Source organism: Delphinapterus leucas, chromosome 12, assembly GCF_059928025.1.
Source record: "Delphinapterus leucas isolate spDelLeu-1000000601 "Yukka" chromosome 12, BTC_Dleu_Yukka2, whole genome shotgun sequence".
Lineage (NCBI taxonomy): Eukaryota > Metazoa > Chordata > Mammalia > Artiodactyla > Monodontidae > Delphinapterus > Delphinapterus leucas.
This window is the reverse complement of record NC_143140.1, coordinates 89270017-89288447: the sequence shown is the minus strand read 5'-3', so window position 1 is coordinate 89288447 and position 18431 is coordinate 89270017. Positions and strand designations below refer to the sequence as shown.

At 39.6% G+C, this 18431-nt stretch overlaps 1 protein-coding gene across 10 annotated transcripts in view; it reads right to left on the bottom strand.

Annotated features, from left to right (window-relative positions):
- The window catches only part of MAP3K4 (mitogen-activated protein kinase kinase kinase 4), a 117236-nt gene that overhangs the window by 76104 nt on the left and 22701 nt on the right, over positions 1 to 18431 (bottom strand). For 9 of the 10 annotated variants that reach the window (XM_089922235.1, XM_089922232.1, XM_022562189.3 and 6 more), the window contains one exon: positions 8222 to 8412. In XM_089922235.1, the coding sequence (XP_089778361.1) occupies positions 8222 to 8412 (191 nt within the window). Of the gene's footprint in view, positions 1 to 8221; positions 8413 to 18431 lie in introns of those variants that run through there. The other variant, XM_022562221.2, reaches the window with a different exon arrangement.

The following is an 18431-nucleotide window of genomic DNA, read 5'->3' as shown; positions in this document are numbered from 1 at the left end:
GTGTGTAAAGGAAAGCAAATGGGGAAAGGAGGAAGACGGGACAAAGAAGCTAGCTCTTTTTTTCCAAAACAAAAAACCAAGTTGGTTTTTAAAAAAACACACAAATGGAAATAGGTACATCATTAAAATGACATAATTTAAATTTAAAATAGACTTAAGCCCCAGTCTAGCTACTGTGCAAAAAGAAATTACCAATCTTGTTTGTTTAGTTTTCTGTTAATACTAAATCCCTCTGCAATGAACAGAATGTCAAATACAGAGTTTCTGTAAAGGAGAATGGATCAAAAGTATATAGAATGTTTTATACAAGTTCTAATTACAGTACTACAAAACTAGTTCATAATGACTTAAGACTAATGAACATCTGAGCTCTCAAGTGGCTATAAATTAAGTGGTACGACTTTGTAGTACTGTTACAACAAACCTTCCAAGAAGTTACTGTTTCCTTTGGCCAATCACCAATAACTCCTGCCAAATCAGAGAAACATGAAAGGAAAAGAACAAAAAAATGTATAATGAAACTGAACGCAAACAAATGACAAGCAATATGGTTCACTTGTTTAAACAGATATAAGACAGTCAACTGACTTCCCCACAATTCACACCTAGAAACAGCTCTTTAGAATATGTATAAAATGTATTTTTTATCAAGTCCTCGCAATTCTTACGTTCTTGCATACATGTATGTCAAATTCAAAACACTGGCCCTCCTCGATCTCTCAAATGAGAAAGCAGAAACAGGTATCTGCGCTTTACTTTAAATGTGAGATGATCTTTAGAGCAGTGATGTGCCAGGCTATCAATGCCAGCAATCTGAAGGGACTTAGAGATCTTCTAATTCAAGGTTCTCAAACTTTAGTAAACATTGAGAATCACTCAGATTCCTGCTACAATGCAGATTCCTGGGCCCACTCCCAGTGTCTCGGATTTAACCTGGCTAGAATGACACCACATTTGGGAAAACCCTGCTTTATTCAAACACTGCTTTACCCATTTATGAGGTAAGGGCCTACAGAAATTGTCATCATGTTTACAACAACACTGTGATGGAGATTCCCGCAGAACATGGATGGCCAGACAGATGAGACATGTCGGGACAGGGATCCTAACCCACGTTTGTGCCATCAACCACCTTTACGCCTGTCAAGCTGCTCACAGGGCAGGGCTGTCTGACTAAGGAAAGGTTAAGATGCTGAGTGCCATGAAAGACAGATTACAGTGGGCTAACTGATATGCGGAAGCTTTAAATAAGACCAGGTACTTGACTGACTGCCTTGAAGAATGGATTCATCTTAAATAAGGGTAGCAAGGAAGGCAAGAGAATAAACATACAAAAAGACACAAAAGCAGAAAAGAAGAGAGCCTGGCTGGAATAGTGATTCTACATGTAGATGGGTAGACTGGAAATATAAATCAGAACCTTGAAAGTCAGGCTGAGTTTGGATTAAAGAGCTGAAATATAGATTTAAGTCCACTCTAGTTCACAAAGAACATTTCTCTTACTATATAGTTTGAATCTGACTTATAACCATTTTACCAGATCAATTTGATAGCAGTATTATATTAAGAGAAATAAAACTTGCTAATCTCACTATGTAAGCAAAAAATCACACCCATTTACATACACACACACACACACACACACACACCTTGAGATATTTGCTAATGATAGGGAGATTAATGTGTACGTGTGTATGCATACGTGTGTGTATATGCGCACACGCACAGGCCAGGTTACAGATCGCCAGCTCCGAACTGGCTCTAACCGTATCACATTTACTCCTGCATACGTGTGTGTATATGCGCACACGCACAGGCCAGGTTACAGATCGCCAGCTCTGAACTGGCTCTAACCGTATCACATTTACTCCTGCATACGTGTGTGTATATGCGCACACGCACAGGCCAGGTTACAGATCGCCAGCTCTGAACTGGCTCTAACCGTATCACATTTACTCCTGCATACGTGTGTGTATATGCGCACACGCACAGGCCAGGTTACAGATCGCCAGCTCCGAACTGGCTCTAACCGTATCACATTTACTCCTGCATACGTGTGTGTATATGCGCACACGCACAGGCCAGGTTACAGATCGCCAGCTCTGAACTGGCTCTAACCGGTATCACATTTACTCCTGCATACGTGTGTGTATATGCGCACACGCATAGGCCAGGTTACAGATCGCCAGCTCTGAACTGGCTCCAACCGTATCACATTTACTCCTGCAAAATGGGGCTGATAATGATGACGAGGCCGACTCACCCTGAAAAGGGCTTTGGCCTGGGTGTCTTCATTCTTATTTAACCTACTTAAAACCATGAGATGAACTGGATTTACTTCCTTCTACTAATTAAAAAGAACAAAAATTTAAGGATGAGACAGTTTGTCTCTCCTTAAACCAGCCTTAAGGAGAAACAGCTACACATGGGTAGCTACACATTATGGTCCAAAATTTATCAAAATCTTAATTGCTGTAGTTTGGTAGTTATTTACAATTATCCAAAAAATATGATCTGAAGGAACACCACAGTTAAATTCTGTTACTCATCAAAGTATGAAATCAAGCCTGGTCAGTGAGTTAATTCAAGAGCTGAAATGGTAGGTTACATCTGTCAGGATGTCACATAGCTGGTAGTTTTTAGGTAATAAAGAGCTAACCATCTTTACCTAGATATCATAACACTGTTATATATTTAATATTTAGCACAGCTTCTAAAAGCAGAAGTTAATATTTTGAAAACAAAAATATCTTTAACATTTCCAGGGAAACAAAATCAGGAAAATGCAAAAGTCAAATAAAATAATTTTAAACACATCTAAAGTCCATCACTACAAAGAAATAAAACATTGTGGGCAGTGGTGACCTCACCTTTGTCCTACATCCCTAGGCCCCCTCCTCATGCCTCCCCTATCTCAGACAGCCACTACGATACATATTGTTTTGAACTTTCCCGTCTGTGGTTACCCACTTGCGTATTATGAAAGGAAATCACAATGAGTGACACGAGTCTTTCTGCAGAACTTCTTGTGTTTACCTGCAGGAACTTCTCCAAAGTCTACTCCCAAAAGTGCATTTGCTTGGGCCAAGCTCAGTCTGAGCGTATTAACAAATTACTTCCACACAGGGATTGAGACAATTTACACTCACACCAGCCTTGTAAGAAAGCTGCCATCTCCTCTTATCTTTGCTAGTATTTGATAATGCTCATCAGGGTGCAGGAAGTATTAGAAAGAAAACCACAGGCCCCAAATGGTGTCAGTCGCATGCTAAAAGCCCATGATGGCAAACCTATATTTTATACGTTACTTCACTGCAGTTCCAACCTCTCCGAGAAATGTAGTTTTAATTGAACAGTCTAGAATTTTCTGGTCAATACCAATAAAGTAACCCATCAGGTAGGCCCTCTACAAGCCCCCAGAGGAAGAGGTAATCTGCATGATAAAACCCCTGTCATCCCTCCCCACCCCCATAAAAAAAGATGTCTGGTCAAAAAATAATCCTTTCTTTTTTTTTGCTAATAGCTCCCTTACTCCACCCTTTTTCCTATAAAATCCCTTCCATTTTTGCACAATCACACAGAGCACCCTTCTAGTTACTAGATGTAATGCTGCCTGATTCATAAATAAAGCCAATCAAATCTTCAAATTTACTTGGCTGAATTTTGCTTTTTAACATAAGGAATATATTTGGGTTTTGTCCAGGTTCCTGACACAGAGCTCCTAAAACCCTTGGAACTTTCTGATAGAAGTGTCTTTTTTATTCATAAGGAGCCCCTATCAATCACACTTCAATTTACACTAATGAGGCAACTTAAGTGATAAACTAAGTGTGTTCCTGAGTTCTGTGAGCAGTTCTTTCATGGGAACCCTCAATTTATTACCAGTTGGTCAGAAGGTTGCCTGGTACTAAATTTCCAGTTATAAAAAATAAGCCTATGACAACAGTAGTTGGTTATTTTGAGCCTAGGATAATAAGAATATTTAAAGAATCATATCCATATAATAGCTCATGACAATGGCTACCATCACTAAAGACAACAGTGTTAGTGGTTACTCTACCCACAGAACCGTGAGCACAATAAAATGGACGCTTTCATAACACTAAGCTTTGGGTGGCTGTCACACAGCAAAAGATAAGCAGAAAAACGAAAATATTATCGGTGATTTTAATTAAAAAGATGAGCTCAACTTTCACTGCAGTTCTAAAGTGAATCGTATGATTCAGACAGCCTTTGCTTGTTGCAGAGAGAAAGAAATAATGTGTCAGTTCATATTTCCTTGGAAAGCTTTTTAAATAAATCTGGCCAATCTAATTAATTTTAAAAATCTCTTAAAATACTGAGAGACCAATACACTATTATGACTGACAAATGAGTTTGAAATACTGGTGTCCCTGACTCAGCCTTCAGGCCATAGCACAAATGTCACTTGTTCCAGCAGTCTTCCCAAGCCCAGGTCTGGCTCGATCCCCTCCTGTGGGCACCCACAGAAGCCCCCCTCTCTCCCCTCCACCCCAGCTCTACCACACAAGATGGGACTGCCTGCTCATCTCTGTGGTTCCTACTGGAGACGAGCAAGGGCTTATCGATCATCTAACGCAATACCCGCCTATGGAGTCACTGAAGTTGCGAGTCAAGGGAAAGAAGGAAGGAGAAATAAGGGAGGAAGGAAAAAGGGGATGTGAAGAGGAGGCAGAAGAAAGGAAAGAGAGGTAAAGGCAAAAGGAAAGGGAGGGAGGTGAGGAAAGAAAGGCCCAGAGAAAAAGTAACTATGATGGCAACATACAGAGTGAGAAGAAGAAAGGGGGCTAGGAAGAGCTACAAGAAACGGATAAGCCAGACAGGACTGACCCAGGCTGCAGTCCCAACTCCATATCTTGGTAACTATGTGACTCAAGACTCAGTGTCCTGAAAGGAGGGGCACCAATTAATAAGGGTACAGTCAATGATATAGTTATTTAATTCTACTTTGAAATTTAAGGCAAGTAGTGAGAAAGAACCTTTTAGCTCACAATAATAATGACAGCTAGTAGTTACTGAACATAAAACCCTCACAACACCGTAAGGCAGATTACCTCACAGATAAAGAAAAGGAGACACGGAGGCGGCACATACAGAAGGTGGTAGAACCAGGATGGGAATCCAGGCAATCCGGCAACCAAGTGTGTGCTCCGGTCCACCACGCTCTGCTGCTGCAGCCGGCGAGTTCTCAAGTACTGTTTGTTCCACCAGCTCAACACAAACACGCCATCACCAAAACAGTAACATGACCCACTGCCCAACACGGCTGCTTCATTTCCATCGTTTTTTGGTGTTCATGAACAAGAATGTTGACAAAAACACTTCACCAGACAGCAAACACACTGCTTTCTAGTATATGCATGACTGGGACAGTTAAAACTACAAGCCCTAGAAACTCTCTGTGTCATGTCTTCAACCATAAATTGAATAATAATATATAGAACCTACATCTCATTGGGCTATTACTATATTTAAAAGACAACTCTTTTGATGAGCTCAGCACAGTGCTTAGGTAAGCACTCAAGAACTGTGAGTGATAAGCGGGCAAATGTTGCTACAAATGATTCGGCAGCCATTAAAATGAACAGCACAGGTTATTCTATGGCACAGAAAGTTCATGAATCATTAAAATGAAAAAGGAAGCCAGCTATAAAATAGTAAAAATAGTATGATATCATATCACAACACAAATATATGCAAGTAAAGAGACTACAAGGCAAAGATGGTAAAAGCTGTTATTTCTGCATATTGGGTTTATGGGTATTTTTCTTTATTTTTGTCAGTATTTTCTAAACTCCCTATGACAAACATGTAATCTTTTGCAATAAGAAAAAACATAAGTTGTTAAGAACTTTGGTGCCCTAGGTCTGCTGATAGATAGCTACAAATCCAAAGGTTTATGAGCACTCTTTCTTCACCTGCAAAATGGCAGGAATTAACGTGGTCTCTGAGACCCCTTCCAGATCTAAAATTCTGTAATTTTATGAAATAAACAACTGAAAGAAGTTGAGGAGGAAAAGAAACAACCTTCCCTCTTCCTTCTACTTCTGACACAGCCCAGAAGGACAGCAGAGCTCAACAAGTATCCAGTGACGGGTTTTCTGACTGATTACTAAAGACGTACAGTCATGTCAAGTACCACATTCAGAGAAGTTTAACCCCTGCTGCTTGCACTGGGAAAAAAGTCCAAACTGAGGACCAGGAGAACTAGTTCTAAAATTAGTCCTGGGAGTTCCTGGTGGTCCAGTGGATAGGACTCTGCGTTCTCACTGCCGAGGGCCCAGGTTCAATCCCTGGTCAGGGAAGTAAGATCCCACAAGCTGTGTGGCATGGCCAAAAAATAAAAATAAAAATAGTACCTAAAATTAGTCCTGCCACTATCTCAAGCCTTCTGGCCTTAAGAAGTTGCTTTAAAACCCTGGGCCTCACTTTCTCAATCTATAAAATGGGGGGACTGTGTTCTCAACTCTGGTTCTAAAATAGTATGAACGAGTGAAGACAAAGCAGATATCCTATTGGCATCATCGCATTTCACCACCACGAAGCAAATATGTATTAACTAATATTGGTTCAGTAGACGCTGCTTCAAAAGGAACTCCTGTAGGCATCTGAGAAATTTCTTTGAGAAAATGGAAAAGGATTGATTTTAAAGATAATATATTGCAATGGAAAGCTATTACTTTCCAACGGGGGTAAATATAGACCATAGGTTAACATCCTACTACAAATACAGTTTTAAAAGAAAGTAGGGCTTCCCTGGTGGCACAGTGGTTGAGGGTCCACCTGCCGATGCAGGGGACATGGGTTTGTGCCCCGGTCCGGGAAGATCCCACGTGCCGCGGAGCGGCTGGGCCCGTGAGCCATGGCCGCTGAGCCTGCGTGTCCGGAGGCTGTGCTCCGCAACGGGAGAGGCCACAACAGTGAGAGGCCCGCGTACCTCAAAAAAAAAAAAAAAAAGAAAAGAAAGTAAAAAAAAATCATCTTCCCTGTGGGAAAGAAAGATTATTTATTACTTAGGAATTCCTCCTTGGATAAGACTTCACTCAAGCAAATAAGTACAATAAAGTCCATTTCTCTTACCCTTCTTCTTTCTTGAGGAAGGGCTATGGTAGGGACACAGAATGAACTTGCCAACATTAACCATGAGAGATCAATGTGTGGAAGAAATGTGTGGGAAAGGGAAAGAGAGGAAGAAAATGAGCTAAAGAAAGGGAGAAATGGAAATGAGTCTCTTTTCAGTAGGGAGAACATGTGATAAGGGGAAATTTCTCAGAGGAGATAAAGAATGATATCCCTATCTTGCACAGTAATAGGTAGATGAATTCTAGAAAACTATGAGATCAGTTTCAGGACAAGCAGTTTGCTGAAATTAACAGAGAAATTCTAAAACCGTAAGGCTTCAGTGACCTGAGGTTCCATGCCAGAAAGCAGGTACAAGGAAGCAGGTCAGCATGATTCAGTTCCTCTGCCTCAGAACAGAACAGCTGTGACGCACTCAGAGGAAGGAAGAAATGAAAACAGAGAACAGTCTCAGGAGCAGGAACAGCTTCTAGGAGCAGAACACTATCTGGGCTTTGGGATTCCAAACAGAAAGAAAAGTAAAACACAGATTCTGTGCGTGATTATAAGGTGGGATACCATCCAGGCCCTGTGCTTAGCGGGAACGAGGGCCCTGTACATGAGGGCAGCATCATGGTCACCGGCAGAGCACAGGTCTCAGGCCGCCTAGGGAATCCTGGGGAAGAAAGCCTGGCCCTGCGTCTCCCAAAGTGCCCAATACATCATGTCAGGATGACAGAATCTAGAAGTTTCAGCCTAAGAGATTCAAAGAATAAAAGAAGGCCACCTATCCCGTACACCAGCAGCCATCCTGGACAGGCACGCTGATTCATCCACGTTTGTCCTCTTCCACGTCCTAAAAGGAATGCAAAGGCCTCACACACTGACTTTAACAATTACTCAGGACAAACCTTTCTATCTCTGGAGAATTATTTTCTCTTTTATTCACAATATTGCTAATGGTGATAATTCAAATATTTAAAAATAAAACTTCAAGGCAGCATAAAATCAAATTTAAAATAAGAGGAATAACTAACATTATTGTAGAAAAAGCATCTATCAATAGTTACATGTTACATAAAGATTACATACCAACAATGCCACGCTCCCTCAAATATATCGTTTTACGCACAAGACTTACCTTTCACATTAGCTCGACTGGTGGGCCTCCCTACATTATTCCTCTGGTGTTTGGTTGACAGACGCTTCCTCTGCCGAGGCGTGCTGGGGGGAGAGGGACCATAAAGGTTCTCTGTATTTGTTTCATCTGAAAAGTCCTCAGGATCAGACTCAGAATTCTTACAAGCTGAATCTCCCAATGCGCACTCTTGTCTATGGAGCACAACAAGCAGAGAAAACATTCAGGAGTGTATGAAGGGAATTCAGATTTCAATTACTTAAAATTTCTTTTAAAAACTCTCCATAACACTTCTCTGTGGATATGTCTCTTCCTCAGCCTTGTAATCTTTCTCCTCTATCTGTACTTGTAGAAACTCATGAAGAGAACATAACGACTGTGTTCCTGCTCTCACCACAAATAAAGAAAACTGATGTGCAGTTCCTGTTGTTTAGAGAATTCTTTCTAACATAAATGAAGTTTAAAACTAAAAACTTAAGGATCAGGGGAAAAAGAGCAAAGGACTAGAAGATACAAATCAACAGAACTAAGCATCACTTACGTGATAGTTGGTGACAAGCTTAACTGCTGAGTGGGCAACTCTTGCCCTGACGTCAGAGTCCCACTGCTTTCGCTTTGTGAAGCACACAGAACAGAAAGCGTGACCTGAGCAGCAAAGCAGAGAGCACTGCTGACATGTGGTAGGTCAGGGTTTCTGCGTTCTCTGATAAATACTACAGGGCAGCACTCAGGTTAGGGAAGTTGAAAACTTCCCTAATATGGGAAAGGAAATAGTCAATCAAGTCCAGGAAGCACAGAGAGTCCCATACAGGATAAATCCAAGGAGAAACACGCCAAGACACATATTAATCAAACTATCAAACATTAAATTGAAAGAAAAAATGTTAGAAGCAGCAAGGGAAAAGTAACAAATAACATGCAAGGGAATCCCCATAAGGTTAACAGCTGATCTTTCAGCAGAAACTCTGCAAGCCAGAAGCGAGTGGCAGGACATTATTTAAAGTGATGAAAGGGAAAAACCTACAACCAAGATTACTCTACCCAGCAAGAATCTCATTCAGATTCGACGGAGAAATTAAAACATTTACAGACAAGCAAAAGCTAAGAAAATTCAGCACCACCAAACCAGCTTTACAACAAATGCTAAAGGAACTTCTCTAGGCAGGAAGCACAAGAGAAGGAAAAGACCTACAATAAGAAACCCAAAACAATTAAGAAAATGGTAATAGGAACATACATATTGATAACTACCTTAAATGTAAATGGATTAAATGCTCCAACCTAAAGACACAGACTGGCTGAATGGATAAAAAAACAAGACCCGTATATATGCTGTCTACAAGAGACACACTTCAGTCCTAGAGACACATACAGACAGAAAGTGAGGAGATGGAAAAAGATATTCCATGCAAATGGAAATCAAAAGAAAGCTGGAGTAGCAATTCTCATATCACACAAAATAGACTTTAAAATAAAGACTGCTACAAGAGACAAAGAAGGATGCCACATAATGATCAATCCAAGAAGAAGATATAACAATTGTAAATATTTATGCACCCAACACAGGAGCACCTCAATACATAAGGCAAATGCTAACAGCCATTAAAGGGGAAATCGACACAATCATAGCAGGGGACTTTAACACCCCACTTTCTCCAATGGACAGATCATCCAAAATGAAAATAAATAAGGAAACACAAGCTTTAAATGATACATTAAACAAGATGGACTTAACTGATATTTTTAGGACTTTCCACCCAAAAACAACAGAATACACTTTCTTCTCAAGTGCTCATGTAACATTCTCCAGGAGAGATCATACCTTGGGTCACAAATCAAGCCTTGGTGAATTTAAGAAAATTGAAATCGTGTCAAGTATCTTTTCCGACCACAATGCTATGAGACTAGATATCAATTACAGGAAAAAATCTGTAAAAAATACAAACACATGGAGGCTAAACAATACACTACTTAATAACCAATAGATCACTGAAGAAATCAAAGAGGAAATCAAAAAATACCTAGAAACAAATAACAATGAAAACACAATGACCCAAAACCTATGGGATGCAGCAAAAGCAGTTCTAAGAGGGAAGTTTACAGCAATACAATCCTACCTCAAGAAACAGGAAACAACGCAAATAAACAACCTAACCTTATACCTAAAGCAATTAGAGAAAGAAGAACAAAAAAACCCCAAAGTTAGCAGAAGGAAAGAAATCACAAAGATCAGATCAGAAATAAATGAAAAAGAAATGAAGGAAATGATAGCAAAGATCAATAAAACTAAAAGCTGGTTCTTTGAGAAGATAAACAAAATTGATAAACCTTTAGCCAGACTCATCAAGAGGGAGAAGACTCAAGTCAATAGAATTAGAAATGAAAAAGGAGAAGTAACAACTGACACTGAAGAAATACAAATGCTCATGAGAGATCACTACAAGCAGCTATATACCAATAAAATGGACAACCTGGAAGAAATGGACAAATTCTTATAAAAGCACAACCTTCCAAGAGTGAACTGGGAAGAAATAGAAAATATAAACAGACCAATCACAAGCAATGAAATTGAAACTCTGATTAAAAATCTTCCAACAGGGCTTCCCTGGTGGCACAGTGGTTGAGAGTCCGCCTGCCGGTGCAGGGGACACGGGTTCCTGCCCCGGTCCGGGAAGATCCCACATGCCACAGAGCAGCTGGGCCCATGAGCCATGGCCGCTGAGCCTGCGTATCCGGAGTGTGTGCTCCGCAACGGGAGAGGCCACAACAGTGAGAATCCCGCGTACCACAAAAAAAAAAAAAAAAATCTTCCAACAAACAAAAGCCCAGGACCAGACGGCTTCACAGGTGAATTCTATCAAACATTTAAAGAAGAACTCACACCCATCCTCTCAAACTCTTCCAAAATATAGCAGAGGGAGGAACACTCCCAAACTCATTCTATGAGGCCACCATCACCCTGATACCCAAGCCAGACAAAGATGTCACAAAAAAAGAAAACTACAGGCCAATATCACTGACGAACATAGATGCAAAAATCCTCAACAAAATACTAGCAAACAGAATCCAACAGCACATTAAAAGGATCATACACCATGATCAAGTGGGGTGTATCCCAGGAATGCAAGGATTCTTCAGTATACACAAATCAATCAATGTGATAAACCATATTAACAAATTGAAGAATAAAAACCATATGATCAACTTAATAGATACAGAAAAAGCTTTTGACAAAATTCAACACCCATTTATGGTTAAAAACCCTCCAGAAAGTAGGCACAGAGGGAACTTACCTCAACATAATAAAGGCTATATATGACAAACCCACAGCCAACATCATTCTCAATGGTGAAAAACTGAAACCATTTCCACTAAGATCAGGAAAAAGACAAGACTGCCCACTCTCACCACTATTATACAAAATAGATTTGGAAGTTTTAGCCACAGCAATCAGAGAAGAAAAAGAAATAAAAGGAATCCAAATCGGAAAAGAAGTAAAACTGTCACTGTTTGCAGATGACATGATACTATACCTAGAGAATCCTAAAGATGCTACCAGAAAACTACTAGAGCTAATGAATGAATTTGGTAAAGTAGCAGGATACAAAATGAATGCACAGAAATCTCTTGCATGCCTATACACTAATGATGAAAAATCTGAAACAGAAATTAAGGAACCTCTCCCATTTACCACTGCAACAAGAAGAATAAAATACCTAGGAATAAACCTACCTAAGGAGACAAAAGACCTGTAGGCAGAAAACTATAAGACACTGATGAAAGAAATTAAAGATGACACAAACAGATGGAGAGATATACCATGTTCTTGGATTGGAAGAATCAACATTGTGAAAATGACTGCACTACCCAAAGCAATCTACAGATTCATTGCAATCACTATCAAACTACCAATGGCAACTTTCACAGAACTAGAACAAAAAATTTCACTATTTGTATGGAAACACAAAAGACCCTGAATAGCCAAAGCAATGTGGAGAAAGAAAAATGGAGCTGGAGGAATCAGGCTCCCTGACTACAGACTACACTCCAAAGCTACAGTAATCAAGACAGTATGGTACTGGCACAAAAACAGAAATACAGATCAATGGAACAGGACAGAAAGCCCAGAGGTAAACCCACACACATATGGTCACCTTATTTTTGACAAAAGGAGGCAAGAATATACAACAGAGAAAAGACAGCCTCTTCAATAAGTGATGCTGGGAAAACTGGACAGCTACATGTAAAAGAATGAAATTAGAACGTTCCTTAACACCACACACAAAAATAAACCCAAAATGGGTTAAAGACCAAAATGTAAGGCCAGGCACTATAAAACTCTTAGAGGAAAACATAGGAAGAACATTCCATGACATAAATCACAGCAATATCCTTTTTGACCCACCTCCTAGAGAAATGGAAATAAAAACAAAAATAAACAAATGGGACCTAATGAAACTTAAAAGCTTTTGCACGGCAAAGGAAAGCATAAATAAGATGAAAAGACAACCCTCAGAATGGGAGAAAATATTTGCAAACGAAGCAACTGACAAAAGATTAATCTCCAAAATATATAAGCAGCTCATGCAGCTGAATATCAAAAAAACAAACAACCCAGTCCAAAAATGGGTGGAAGACCTAAACAGACATTTCTCCAAAGAAGATATACAGATTGCCAACAAACACATGAAAGGATGCTCAATATCACCAATTAGTAGAGAAATGCAAATCAAAACTACAATGAGGTATCACCTCACACTGGTCAGAATGGCCATCAACAAAAAATCTGCAAACAATAAATGCTGGAAAGGGTGTAGAGAAAAGGGAACCCTCTTGCACTGTTGGTGGAAATTTAAATTGATACACCCACTGTGGAGAACAGTATGGAGTTTCCTTAAAAAACTAAAAATAGAACTACCACATGACCCAGCAATCCCACTACCGGACATATACCCTGAGAAAACCATAATTCAAAAAGAGTCATGTACCACAATGTTCACTGAAGCTCTATTTACAATAGCCAGGACATGGAAACAACTTAAGTGTCCACTGACAGATGAATGGATAAAGAAGATATGGCACATATATACAATGGAATATTACTCAGCCATAAAAAGAAACGAAATTGAGTTATCTGTAGTGAGGTGGATGGACCTAGAGACTGTCATACAGAGTGAAGTAAGTCCGAAAGAGAAAAACAAATACCGTATGCTAACACATATATATGGAATCTAAAAAAAAAAAAAAAAAAAAAAAAAGAGATCCTGAAGAACCTAGGGGCAGGACAGGAAAAAAGATGCAGACGTGGAGAATGGACTTGAGGACATGGCGGGGGGAAGCTGCTGCATAGCACAGGGAGATCAGCTCGGTGCTTAGTGACCACCTAGAGGGTTGGGATAGGGCGGGTGGGAGGGAGAGGCAAGAGGGAGCGGATATGGGGATATATGTATACATATAGCTGATTCACTTTGTTATACAGCAGAAACTAACACAACATTGTAAAGCAAATATACTCCAATAAAGTTGTTTAAAAAAAAAAAAAAGCAGCCTGAGAAAAACAACTTAGTTTGGAAGCTTTAGCTAAGAAACAATACATAATGGGGGGGAGGGGTAGGAAGAGAAATCAAGCTAAAGTTTATTCCTTTTTTTCCTTTAAAAAAAAAACATTTAGACACAAAATCTAGGAAAATAAATACTAGTTGTAAGCTCAAGAGAACTTGCATCATTTCAATTAACTAACCAAAAGCATCCAAAACCTCATTCTGTATCAGCTCATGTGAGATGAGCTAATGTGGTCAGTTGACTGGTTCAGAATGTTCCCATGGATACCAATTATTTTGGATGGGGAAAGTAGTACAAGGTCTACATCAGCTGCCCTGAAACATTTTTCTTACTTGTGTTTGAAAACATACAAATGTGAAATGTCTTTCTGGTACTAAACTTCTGACAGTCACAGAAAACAATGTTGCATTCTTTTAACATAAAACTTTGCTCAAGTACCCTTCACTTGACATAGAATCCGGTCTAAGAAAAGCATGTCTTAAACTCAACCCAAGGGGGTTTAGTGTAGTTTTTAAATGAAACATGTGAAAGACAAAAATTCAAATAACTTGGGGTTAAATAGTTCTGCTCTGACATAGTAGGTGAAACCACATGGTGCCTGAAATAGCTCAAAAATGATGAAGCTGGATTAGATGAGCTTGAGAACATCGGCGGTTTTGCAAAAGCCCTAAAAAACAAACAAACAAAATAGTTCATTAAAAGTTCTTTAGCAAAGCCCTTAAACATAAAATATTTCATTCCAGGGCTTCCCTGGTGGCGCAGTGGTTGAGAGTCCGCCTGCCGATGCAGGGGACACGGGTTCGTGCCCCGGTCCGGGAAGATCCCACATGCCACGGAGCGGCTGGGCCCGTGAGCCATGGCCGCTGAGCCTGCGCGTCCGGAGCCTGTGCTCCGTCGCAACGGGAAAGGCCGCAGCGGTGAGAGGCCCGCGTACCGCAAAGAAAAAAAAAAAAATTTCATTCCACATGAGCGCAGTTCTCAGCCGTGTGGCGCTGTCTCCGCCATCTCCACCTCCCCATTAACCTATTCCCTATTAAATAATAATTAAAGGCAGGCATTTGCCACTGTGGGAAAGGGAGGCTTTTGCCACTGTGGGAAAGGGAGGAGGGGTAGGCAGAGGGGTTGGATTTTCTAAGTTTCTTTTTTAAAGAACTTATACACAATAGCTTGCTTGGCTTGCAGTATAAATTAAAAGGAGCTAAGCTAAGTTTGAGGTGGCACAAGGTTGGTGTGTACTGTAAGAGCCAATTAATATTAGCTGATCTTTACTATCGGCTGGTAGTAGAACATTTATCAGCCTACCTCCAGGCAAGCTGTTATCAAATCTCAAGTTTATCCAACATACACTATGTAACTTTTGCATTGATTCAGAGTGTAGGGTCTTTACAAACCTAGCATGTCTTCTTTATTTTTCAGTATAGACACTCAAACTTTTTTCTTTAACTAAAATTCTTTTTTTTTAAACGAAAGTAGATATTTTAAAACAAGATTTTCTATGGAAATGAACAAGAGAATATCCCCCCAACTAGACCTGAAGCTCCATGAAGGCAGGGACCTCATCTGTCTTTTTTACCACTGTTCCTCCAGTGTCTAGAACAGTGCCTGGTGCAGATGACATGCCCAATAACTGCTGAATAAATGGATTTGTAAGGTTAACAATTTTATCTTTGATACTTCAGATATAATTATTATCTAAATTGTATTTTAATAAAATCACATTTAATAATTTGAAGAATGTGAATTTTTAAAGGCTACAGGAATTAAAGATAGACTTCTGACAATAATATTGTTTAACTGATACTGTAACCCTAGGTGCTAACATGACTATTTACTGACCAAAACAAGAGCAATGGAGTATGGTATAAGGAATAATGGTTTTGGAATCAGAATGACACGGGCTGAAATCCCTTCGTTCCCACATTTAATAGTAAGAATACAAGTTTTAATCAAATTATTGTTTGCTTACAAACACTTTCATTTATTGAAATATATATTAAAAGCATCAAAAATGAGACATGCAAATAAAAAATCTGAAACCTCTGTGTTGGCTGTTACTTTGCTGGCCTCCCAGCATTCACATCCTTGTATAATCACCTCCTCTTGAATGTGGGTTGACCCTGTGACCTGCTTTAACCAACGCAATGTAGCAAAAGTGACTCTGGGTCAGTTCTGGGCCTAAGCCTTAAGAAGGCCACCTTTGTACTCCAGGGCATGCTAGCCACCATGTAAGAAATTCAACTACCCTGAGACTGCCATGGTCTTCAAAGCCTAACTAGCCAGGTGGAGAGGCTGCATGAAGGAGAAACCAGATAGGTCAAAGTCTTGCTAAGCTCCCATCCCAGCTGACAGCCAGTGCCAACTTGCTAGTGTGTGAGTGAGGCTATTTTGGACCTTCCAGCTGTCCCTGAGCCCAAGCCAACACCACGAAAAGCAGAAGAACCACTCAATACCATAACAGATAATAAATGGTTTTTACTTTAAGCCATTAAGCTTTGGTATGGTTTGTTAAATTAAAATAGATAACTGACAAACATACAAAAGTTAAACATTTTATTTTTACTTTAAGCCCGTGAATGGGTTTAAATCTGCCACGGCTTTGATGAGGCTACAGCCTTGTCTTTTGGTGTGAGTCCCTGAGAAAAGTCACGAGTCAACTTTGTCACATATACCACAACCAAAGCACTGCATCTGCCATCCCCACTCTCTAGTTCTTTAAAATGGAACAAGAATTTAAAGATTTTCAGAGGGTAATTTTTCTGGATTACCTAAACTTCAACAGTTCTCTCCTATCCCTAATTCGATGGTAAGTTTCTTTTCACGACCTATCTTGAGGCTTTCCAAAGCATTCCAAATTAGTTTATACAGAAACTACAATTCTCTTTTGCATTCACATCTCATATATTTGCATGATAGTTTACTAAATTCTGCAATTACAATTAAAGCATACAATAGACCTGAAAAGATTTAGGAACAAACCAGGAACTCCTGATAAGCATATAGTTCAACTGATGGGAACGGAAAATCACAGGCATTCTAGAGAGAGCCTATTAGTCATAAGCATTCATGATGCTGTGAGCATCAGTCAATATGTCTTCTAGAAGAAATGGATAGGGTTAGGTCTTGGAAAGGGTTACACAGATGAGTGTATAAGGCCTGCCTGGCTTAGATCTTCTAGAAGTCTTTTATTTCACACAACGATTTATACAAGGTATACTTTAGCAGTCCTGATGTAGGTCGAACGAAACAGAACACAAAGATAGAAAACATATATATATATATATATATATATATATATATGAAGAAAAATTATCCCACATGGATAAACTTTACTCATCATTAGAAACAGAAATAATTATAAGCTATTTTTAAAATATTTTCAGGTGAAGGCTTTCAGAAAATAGAATCATATAAACAAATATTACAAAATGCTTTAAAGACTTCACATTATTATTCTTCACTTCTGGTTAACCAGAAGATATCCAAAAAGAACTAGAACAAAAAAAAGAAAAGTTTTAGGTATTTAAAAACATATGAGTCATGCTATAGATAAAAGACAAATGTGATTATTTCTATTATTTCTGCAATTTTACTGCCAACAGTTGAGTACTTAAAAACAAGGGGACAGGGCTTCCCTGGTGGCACAGTGGTTAAGAATCCGCCTGCCAACGCAGGGGACAAGGGTTCGAGCCCTGGTCCGGGAAGATCCCACATGCCGCGGGGCAACTAAGCCCGTGCGCCACAACTACTGAGCCTGCGCTCTAGAGCCCGTGAGCCACCACTCCTGAGCCCGCATGCCTAGAGCCCGTGCTCCTCAATAAGAGAAGTCACCGCAATGAGAAGTCCACGTACCACAACGAAGAGTAGCTCCCGCTCGCCGCAACTAGAGAAAGCCCGCGCGCAGCAACAAAGACCCAAAAACAAGGGGACAAAGAAAAAGACATTTTCAAGTGTGCATTCTTATTTTTGCCAGTTCTAATGCCCCCCAAAAATGTGAGTATATCTATTGATATATCTTTATCCGAAGCTTTGCAAATCAATACTAGATTGTATGTGTACAGATTAGCAAGGAGACAATCAAAAGGGAATAAAAACTCTTCTTAGGTGCACCTGGTTGTACAGGAGTGGATGCAGGGAGCACTTCTTTCAATACAGGAAGTGAAAATAAGCACCACTTCAGTCTCACTGTGGATGCAATTTACAATGAAATGCCAACGAAAAAAACATTTAAAGAAAAGCAACATAAAATGATGATTCATTCGAAGGTTTTTATAGGCTTAAGTGAAGAGAACTCTGGGACTAAGGCAGGGACATCTGAAAGATGAAAACCTGCGTCAAAGCTGGGAGGAAAAACAAACAAAGAGGCTTATCCCTATGCCAAGTGCACCCAAAACATTTAAGAGTTTAAAGAGACACAAGACGAATGTTTAAAACTTTAAACATAGCAAAAAAGAATTATGATCTCCCTCTACTTTCTCTCTTTCTTACAAGTGAGAACATTTTAAAAATCCCCTTATTCTAATTTGAATTTATATCTGAAAAAAGTATTTTATGTCATTACTTCCCATGTAATTCTCAGAAATCAAGTAACTGAAGAGCCACTTTCTGTAGGAAACAGATGAGTTGTCTGCATCGCCTTATCTTTTTTCTACTT